The sequence below is a fragment of the Mus caroli genome, chromosome 4 (assembly GCF_900094665.2).
Source record: "Mus caroli chromosome 4, CAROLI_EIJ_v1.1, whole genome shotgun sequence".
Taxonomy (NCBI): Eukaryota; Metazoa; Chordata; class Mammalia; order Rodentia; family Muridae; genus Mus; species Mus caroli.
In genome coordinates this window covers 14535479-14545153 of record NC_034573.1, presented here as the reverse complement: position 1 = coordinate 14545153, position 9675 = coordinate 14535479, and the positions used below count along the sequence as shown (strand labels likewise).

Genomic DNA, 9675 nt, shown 5'->3' with positions numbered 1-9675 from the left:
GTTTCTCTGTATAGCCCTGGCTGTCCTGGAACTCATTTTGTAGACCAGGCTGGCCTCGAACTCAGAAATCCACCTGCCTCTGCCTCCCGAGTGCTAGGATTAAAGGCCTGCGCCACCACGCCTGGCTGACATAGTTCTTTATATAACAGGCATATTCTCATTGGTTTTATTTCACATGCTTTAATGTTTGCTCAGCTTTTGCTGTCCTGTTTTGTTACTACTCTTGTAATTTGCACTATTTCATTTTTGTCTTTTTCATGGTGTTTGCTTGAACCCTAGGCCTCTTGATGTTACATAAATGCTGCACTGTAAGTTACTGGAGCTGGCACACAGATGTTATTCTAAACATCATTGTTACCGCTAATCTCTTGAGTGTGTCAAGGATAGTGATTTGGGACCTTTTTTTTTTTTTCATATCCTTAGGTACATGAGATCATTGAAGAAAGGACAAGGGAGCAGATGAGGTATATGTGTGCTCTCACTGTGTAAACTGAAATACCAGAAATAAGACCCATATTCCATATATTTTTAATGGCTTTGGTTCTCCTGATTAAGTGTGACTGGTAGCATTGATATGGGAGAATCAGGAACTCAAGTAATGAAAAACAAGTAAGGATTTTGACTAGAACAGTGTGAATTTTTGAGAAACAATTTGAGATTATCAGTGAAAACAGAAGAATCAGAACTGATGTGATCCAAACTGTGTTTCTGTCAGATTTCACTCAGATAGCTATATTGTTTCAGCTAAGGTGTTTTCCCATTACCCATCAAACTGTTATATATTTTTGTAGAAATAATGTAATGAAATAGTGATTAAACATCAAATATATTATCAGCTATGTGTAATAAATGAACATATATGTGCATTAAATATAGTTTGTATAAAATAATTGTAAAGAGCAGATGCCACCGAAAAAGAAAGAATGAAAAAAGAGAGAAAGAAAAAGAAACAGGTAACAAACAATTATGTGGCTAACATGCTTTACTAAATTATTACTGGGAGTTCTCCTGAGGAAAGTGCACAATAGCGGATATTTACCTAAACAACGTTTCTTACTAAAACACAGTGATGATTTATAATATTACAGACCATTTCAGAAGTTGCTACAGGATACTTTGTACAGACTGTACTATGTGGTGCAAATTATAGTGATTTGTGGAAGTGTAGAGTGAAAGACTAGAGCGATAAAGAAAGAAGAATAATGTTCTTCCTTAAATCATGGGGAAACGCAGAACTCAGCACATATCTCTAAGCAACTTCAAATAGTATAGTGCATCAAAGTTGCAGACTTGAAAATATTCAATCTAAACGATAATAGGATGACGTTAGAGAAAATCAGGAGGACATGAACAGTACCTTCTTTAAAGTTAGGGAAAATCAGGAAAATATGAACAATACTTTCTTAAAAGATACTTTCACTTTTATAATAGATAGTGATTAATAAAAAGACCTAGAACCAATCACCTGCCCAGAGAGTAAGAGCAGATACAGTGCTCAACTGGAAATGGGACATCTTGTCACAGCCTCTTTCCCCAGGGCTGAGGTGTCACAAGAGGAGGTGGAAACATGGCAAGAGGCAGGAGGAGTAGATGTCAGCAATACAACATGATTCTCTGGACATGAGCTCACAGGGAACTGGTGGCTGCCAGAGGAGCCAGTTTTCAGGGATGCAGCCCTTGAGAGGCTGTTTATGCTCCAGTCCTAAACCTATACCCATACTGACAGCAAAGTAGACTTGGTTAATAAAATCAAGAGGCCACATGAAGTTGGGATGAAATGGTGGTAGAGAGACAGGAAAGCAGTGGGAGGGAATGGGATAGGAGTAGATTTGATGCAAATGGATTTATCCGTGTATGAATATTAAATAAAATATTGAGATTATAATAAAAGAAAAAGTCACATATGGTACAAGATTAGAAGTACTGCAAGAGATTTGGTGAGAATCATATTCACTTATGAATTATGTATGAAAAGGGAGAACAGCCAGGTGACAGGGTTTGGTCAAAATAGGACTTTGGATTGGGGTTTTATATGGTTTGAATCAAAAATACTATCTTCTAGAGGCTCCTGTGTTAAATGAAGAATTGAATGCTAGCTTTGGAAGTATGTTTGGATCAAGAGTACTCAACCCTATCACTAGATTAATCCACTAATAATAACTAGGTGAACTACCTGAAGGTGGTTCTCTTTAAGAAAGTGGATCATGCCTTTGTCAGGTATATATTGTTCTAAGACCCTGCGCCTCTGCCTTTTTGCTTTCTGGATGTCACAGTGGGAGCACCTGTTTGTCATGATGTTACGGCCTTGCTACAGGATTAAAAGCAGTACTACTAGTCATTCATACCTAGGCAACTCTCCCTTCTATGGCATCTCTGTAAGTAGGTCTAAGTATGAACAACTGAATATTTGGGGATATCTAAATCATACTAAAGAAAATGTAAGAGGTTGATAAATAAGAGAGAATGACTGTTTTCTTTTTCTAAGACCAGGAGATATGGATCGTGTCCTTTTGTGTATAAAATAAATATTTTGCTTTTAGATTCAAATGACCTTGGGCACCTGAAAAGCAAAATTTTGTCACAATAAAGTGATGCAGAAGAAAGAGAGAGCCAATATTCACAGTGTGCAGAAACAACCAGGTAAGGCCTTACTGATGAATGATTGCATGCTAGAGTTTTCCTTCTAATAGGAAATGTTACATTTAAAATACATCTGAGGAAATTGTTGTTGAACATTTTTTTTTTTTACAAGAACCAATGCTGAACAAACAGACTATGCAGTGAGCCTGGGTTTCAATAATGAAACTGTGTTTCGTTGACTGGAAAATTTAGAAATTTATTTAATATAATCCAGATTTTATTTAATTGACAAAATGGGGACAATATCAGTTTCTGCTGCAAAGACTCTTGCATTTATCAAATTGTGTAGCAGATGACACAGGGAAGTCACTTGGCTTGAATAGAGAAATAGAGCCCACAGATAATGTTAGCCAATCTGTTATTATTTTCCTATGAACAGACATCCTCACAGAAATGCTTTAAATTAGTCGTCTCTTGCAATGTTACTGAGATCACCCTGATCAAATAAATTGAATGGGGTGCTTTGTAAGTAAAGTACAAATGATTTTGTGAGTTTCATAGAGAGTTTTCAGTAGATATTAGCAATTTTGAACACTAACATCTAGTGAAACATGCTTTAAATGTGCAATCCTTTTTTTAAAAAACCTACATAATTTAAACATTTTATAGTCTTTATTTTGTTCAGTACAGAACCAACTTCAATGAGGAGCCTCCATGTACTTGTGAGTCCTTATAAAGAAAAATAACAAAATTTAGTTGAAGGAGATATTTTAAAAGTCTTTTGATTATAATGTAGTAAATGTGCTAAAAAATAGATTTATCAGAAAGCTGGCATGGAGCTACCATGCTAGCACATGAGACAAGGCTTTCTGGAACCAGTGGCTTTCTCGAATAAATGTTTAATTATTCTTGTGATCAGCTGATGTCATCTGAGATGTGACTTTTTATAATAATCTGTATTGATAATATTAAGATTATTATGAATACCTATCTTCCATTATTAAAGTGTACTGTACTACAGAGCAATAGCAATAAAAAATGGTATGGTATTGGTATAGAAATAGACAGGTTGGTCAATGGAACCATATTGAAGACCCAGAAATAAACCCACATACTTATGGACATCTGATTTTGACAAAAAAGTCAGAACTATACCATGGGAAACGGGAGAGCATCTTTAACAAATGATACTTGTCTAACTGAATGTCTTCATGTAGAAGAATACACATGGATTCATATTTATCTTTTTATTTTGATTTTTAAGACAGGGTTTTTCTGTGTAGCCCTGGCTGTCCTGGAACTCAGTCTGTAGACCAGGCTGGCCTCAAACTCAGAAATCTGCCTGCTTCTGCTTCCCAAGTGCTGGGATTAGAGGTGTGCATCAGCAATGCCTAGCTGGATTCATATTTATCACCCTGCACAAAACTAAAGTCCCAGTATATCAAAGGCTCAATGTAAAACCAGATACACTAAATCTGATTGGACAGAAAGTGGGAAATAGCCTTGAACTCATCAGTTCAGAAGGCAGCTTCCTAAGAACACCACCAATGCCTCAGGCACTAAGATCAAGAATTAATAACTGGGATCTTATGCAACTGAAAAGCTTCTGTAAATTACAGAATCCTGTCAGTAGGACAAAACAACAGCCTACAGATTGGGAAAGAATCGTCTGAAAGAGAGATGATATCCAAAATATATAAATAACTCAATAAGTTAGGTACCAACAAACCAAATAACTCAATTTAAAAATGGGGTACAGAGCTAAACAGAGAATTCTCAACAGAGGAATCTCAAATTTCTGGGAAGCACTAAAATGCTCAAATTTATTTATTTATTTATTTATTTATTTATTTATTTATTTATTTATATTTCAAATCCCTTTCCTAGTTTCTCCTCTGACATCCCCCCATTCCCTCCCCACTTCCCCTGCTCACCAACCCAACCACTCCTGTTTTCTGGCCCTGGCATTCCCCTATACTGGGGCATAGAACCTTCACAGGACCAAGGGCCTTTCCTCCCATTGATGACCGACTAGGCCATCCTCTGCTACATATGCAGCTAGAGACATGAGTCCCACCATGTATTTCTTTGATTGGTGGTTTAGTCCCAGAGAGCTCTGGGGGTACTGGTTAGTTTATATTGTTGATCCTCCTATGAAGCTGCAAACCCCTTCAGCTCCTTGGGTACTTTCTCTAGTTCCTTCACTGGGAACCCTGTGCTCCGTCCAATAGATGGCTGTGAACATCCACTTTTGTATCTGTCAGGCACTGGCAGAGCCTCTCAGGAGACAGCTATATCAGGCTCAAGGTCTTTAGTCATTAGGGAAATGAAAATCAAAATGACTCTGAGATTCCACCTTACACTCATCAGATCAAAAACTCAAGAGACAACACATGCTCAAGAGGTTGTGGAGCAAGGGAAACACTTCTCCATTGCTATTCAAGTTTGTACAACTACTGTGAAAAGCAGGCAAATGGATAGAACTAGAAAATATCATCCTGAGTGAGGTAACCTAGACACAAAAGAACACACATCGTATGCACTCACTGATAAGTGGATTTTAGCCCAAAAGCTCACAATGCCCATGATACAATCCACAGATCATATGGAGCTTAGAAGGAAGGAAGACCAGGGTGTGGATTCTTCAGTTCTGCATAGAGGGTGAACTGGATGATCTCTGGAGGTGGAGGAAGAGGAAGACCTACACCTTATTCTTACATCAGAAGATTCTGTGGGCTTGGCCTATCAGAGTGGACCTTGAAGATTCTTGAGGGTTCTAATTTGTCATGTTCCAAAGATAAGTATGGTCCTCTAACACTCAAGTAGTCTCTGTCCAACTGCCTTATAAGATGCCAAGATGCCTGTGGATTCTCTTCCAAACACTATTTTGGCTCACATGTTAGCCATTAACAATGTGCCTCCTCCTCCACTTCGTAGTTTACCACGTAAGTGACACTTTTATGAAGGTCCATGCCTTCATTGTTGTTTCCAACGGTACTTGGTTTGTTGTGAGAAACATGCATTTGAGAGTCAGTGGGAACACAGAGGCACTTAATTATAGCCTAGTAATGGAGAAACATAGTTGTACAAGCCTGACATTACTATATGAGGCTATTTCAACCATTTAGGTCTCAAATATCGTTTTCTTTGTAAAATGGGGATCTTGATAAGATCTTGGAGCTTCAACAATGTTCCTATTATATATATCAAAATACCTTGAAGGAATAGAGATTCCTTGTGATATTCCAGAGAACTACAGACAGGTGTTTCTGGAAAACTTCATCATGTCTACTACGAGTTAGTCCTACTTCTCTTAGTGCATTTTCCATAGGGACTTCTCACTTTAAGTTTGAAAGGGGAAAAACTAATTCCATTATTCTGACTGAAATATATTCCTATTTTTCTTTCATGTTCTAGCTTTTGATTTTTCAGGCCATAGGAGTTATAAATACAGGATTAAATATTTTGAAAATTATACATTGAACAGTATTTATTCTGTGTAGTCAGTCAATATAAGGCCAGGATGTTGTACTAGGGTGGTATATAGGGCTATGGCTATGCAATTCTTGCATGTGTTTGGAAAGTACTCATTAGTAACCTACAATAGTGTCTGTTGGAATCCAACAACAGCTTTAGGTAACATAAGTAATATGAGTGGCTCAGAGCTAAGTAAACAATTAACTTCTCATATTTTTTTCTATCTTTCCATGAGTGTTAAATTTTAGATAAAATTTAAAATTTCACTATTATCATTTCCAGAGAGAAGATATAAAATGCAGAAACTTATGCCTTTTGAAGAAATATATTATATATTTGTGTGTATGTAAAATACATCTAGATACACATAAAATATTAAATACATATACAAACTATAATTATTAATTGCTACTTTGAATATTTATTCCAATAAAAATATTTTTATACTCTTTTTTACCAAATGAAGTTAAGTCCAAAAACGATTTTCAAAATAGTATGTTTACCACAAAATTTTCTATTTCTATTTAAGTGGAAATAGTTATTCAAATAATTTTGCTTCTAAACCACTACTGTCAGATTTTATTTGTGGAAAAATAAGTTACCCCAAGACTTTTTTTTTTTTATCAATTCAGGAAGTGTAATAGCTGGGAGTTAAAAGATCAAATTAATTTAGAATCAATGGGATGAGATGTGTGCTACCCTCTGCAGTCTCTTTCAAGGGCACTTGACTTCTGTGAAGTGATTAAGAGATGAGAAATCAGCAATAATTTAGATCTCAGAGCTGAATGGAGCACAGTGGAGAGCAGTAGCCAGTGGTGTTCCTGGTATTCTCTGTAGTGGTTCTTAGTGGATGTTCTGTGCCAGAGTCTGTCCTTTGGAGATATGTCCTACTTGCTTAATGGCTCGGTCTTTGTGTTATTAACTCCAGCAAGCCTACAGTTTTCCTTAGCATACTTTGTTGTTACAGCTGAAACAATATTCTCATGAAAGCTCAGAGTAGAGATGCTCTGTAGAGTGACTCAAACTGTTTCATATGGGAGCAATAAAAGTACAACGTCCATAAATAGGGATGCTTGGTTAAATACCTAGAACATCTAGCCAGTATACACATCTTTGCTTGCTTTGAGTTTGGCCAGTAAAACTAGACTTAGCAATACATGCTTGCTTTCTTTTTAAATATTTACATGAGAATAACGTTTTAAAACATTTACACTGAGTACTTTCTAGGGAAAATTTATAAGTATTTCTCTGTTGTTGTTTTTTTTTTTTCATTCATTTCTGGAAAAAAAAAAAACGCACACACACACACACAAAGCCAAAAGCCCTGTGAAGTCTGTGGTAGGCAGAGCAACACCCAGCAATGATATCTGCACCCTGAATTCCAACAGCTATGAATATGCTAAGATACTGAAAAGGCAAAGGGTTGTTATGGCTACAGCTAGAATCAAGGCAGCTAAATCAGCTGCTCTTGTGCTGGAGAGAATATCAGAGACTGTAGTGCACACTGAAACCCTAAAACTTGTCAGAGAAAGGAGAAGATGAAAAAAAGACTTGACTGACCACTGCCAGCTTTGGAGATGAGGGAAGACATAAGACAGGGAGGCATCTGGGCAGTGCCAAGAAGCTAGAGAAGACAGAGATGAATTCTGCCCAAATGTCTTAGGAGTATCACAGTCCTGCTTAGAACTTCATGCTAGCCCAGTGACCTACTTCCCACTTATGGTTTCCAGAGTAGTAACACATCACATTGATGTTTCTGGTAATCATTTACATGGACAAGAAAAAAAAACATACATGCTCTCTCTTACAATTAAAAGTAAAATTAAAAGTATTACATACCATAGTAGGAGTCACAATGGGGAACAGGTGGATGCACCTCAGAGTATCCTCTGTGGCATGAATGAACCCTAATCACAAAAACCACAGCATCCAAGTCTGTAGAGACTTCAATTGCATTTTGCATTTTGTTTGCTAAGCACCTCCCAATTCAAAGGATTCCTCCCAATGACAGCTCTTCAAGCTATGCTCTGGTTCTCCTTGCCTATGAAGTTATGACTCCCAGATAGTGCATGCAGACCAGCCTCCTGAGTTTGTTTCCAGCTTAGTTTTTGTTTCCTTTAGGAACTTTCAACTCTTCCCTCTCTGTAATCTTCTGCTTGTGATTCAGAGTTCTTCGAAGCTTGATAAGCCTAGGGAAATGGGTTTTCTCAAAAGCAAGGAAGTCTTTTCACATTTTATTCTAGACGAGAACTATTTCAAAGAACTTGCAGTTAGAGGAGTATATTTAGTGGTTTTCTCACCTGCATGAAATTGCGGATGTTGGAAGCACTCACACTGACCTACTATTACAACTGGATCTCTTGAAGCAATATAAGCAAGAGAAAGCATGGGAGGGGAACGCAGGAGCCTGCCTGCCAGGAACCCTTGGCCTTGCAGTTAGGAGTTTGGTCTAGTGAGCTTTGCTTTTGTTAATGCGATTCTCCTCCATTTCTCTCATATTTTTTAGGCTTATCTTTCTGAAGAAAGTTTTAAAAATAACTTGCATGCTTATTTTTAGCTCGTCTGGGAGGAATTAGTGCAATAGTGCTCTGCTTAGTCTGTATCAAAACCACTTAAAGTTCACAAGACCATTTGCAGGTTTATGTTACTCGTTATCCCTTATTAGGATACAGAAGGAAAATAAAAGAGTTTGAAACCCCAGACATTTTAGGGAAACTAGAAGTAAGATGGTTCTCTTAAATGAATGGTTTTCTCTGCCCTTTTTGTCTTCCTGTGTGCTTTTACTGAAAGCCTAAGACTTCAAGGGCATTTTTGGTAATTTGAGAGTTCTTTAACAGCTAAAGATTAAACGAGTCTCAAAACATGTATTGAGAAAAGTGAGCTGGGATGATTTTAATAATCTTAAACCCATTAAACCTCTCCAGGCAGGCTGGGATGAGGAGGAACAGAAGCAGAGGGGATTGTCAGTAAAAAACGAAAGCTGTAGAAGTGTATTGTAACTCTAAGGCAGCATGGAAAAGAAAACTGGATATAAAACAAGCGAGGTGAGAACAGAAGTTCCAAGAAGACAGAAAAAGAAAAGATGGTTGATGATGTGTTTTTCTGTGCTTGAAAAACACTAAGTATTGGTATTGCCAGGAGACAAGTTAGGGAACAAGGCATACATTGGAAGATTTTTAAAAATATTTTTCAAAGTAAAAGAATGTCACTTTTTGTTGTTAATAGCATGGAGAAAAAAATAGACATTTCACTGGAGGAGAAAAACAGAAAGGAAAGCTGGGCAGTGTGGCACAGACCTATCTATAATTGCAGGTGGAATCCTAGAATTCCAGGCAGAAGGCAGAATGATTTTGCTGGTCTAAACACCAAAGCTTTGTTTTAAAAAAAATCCTTTCTAAAAAAATTATAATCATCAATCACATCTATCTCAATATATGCATATCTTTGTTAGACAATCTTGAGTGGATTTTAATATAAATGTTTAATTTTTTTAAGAATTTCATATTAGAATATTGAGTTTACATCATTCCTCCAACTCCTTGTGTCCCCTCATTCTTTTTGAAATTCATGACCTTTTCTTAATTATTATTGTTTTTTTATACAACATACACACAAGCA

The 9675-nt window shown here is 36.9% G+C and overlaps 1 protein-coding gene and 1 long non-coding RNA gene across 2 annotated transcripts in view; one reads left to right on the top strand and one right to left on the bottom strand.

Moving 5' to 3' along the window:
* Window positions 1–5157, bottom strand: part of LOC110292101 — a 14195-nt gene extending 9038 nt beyond the window's left edge. The window contains exon 1 of the long non-coding RNA XR_002377649.1: window positions 5128–5157. This is a non-coding gene — a long non-coding RNA (uncharacterized LOC110292101). The remainder of the gene's footprint in view (window positions 1–5127) is intronic.
* A 223-nt stretch (window positions 5158–5380) lies between these two features.
* The window catches only part of Cnbd1 (cyclic nucleotide binding domain containing 1), a 323182-nt gene continuing 318887 nt past the window's right edge, over window positions 5381–9675 (top strand). The window contains exon 1 of the mRNA XM_021159705.1: window positions 5381–5525. Within this exon, the coding sequence (XP_021015364.1) occupies window positions 5438–5525 (88 nt within the window). The 5' untranslated portion in view covers window positions 5381–5437. The remainder of the gene's footprint in view (window positions 5526–9675) is intronic.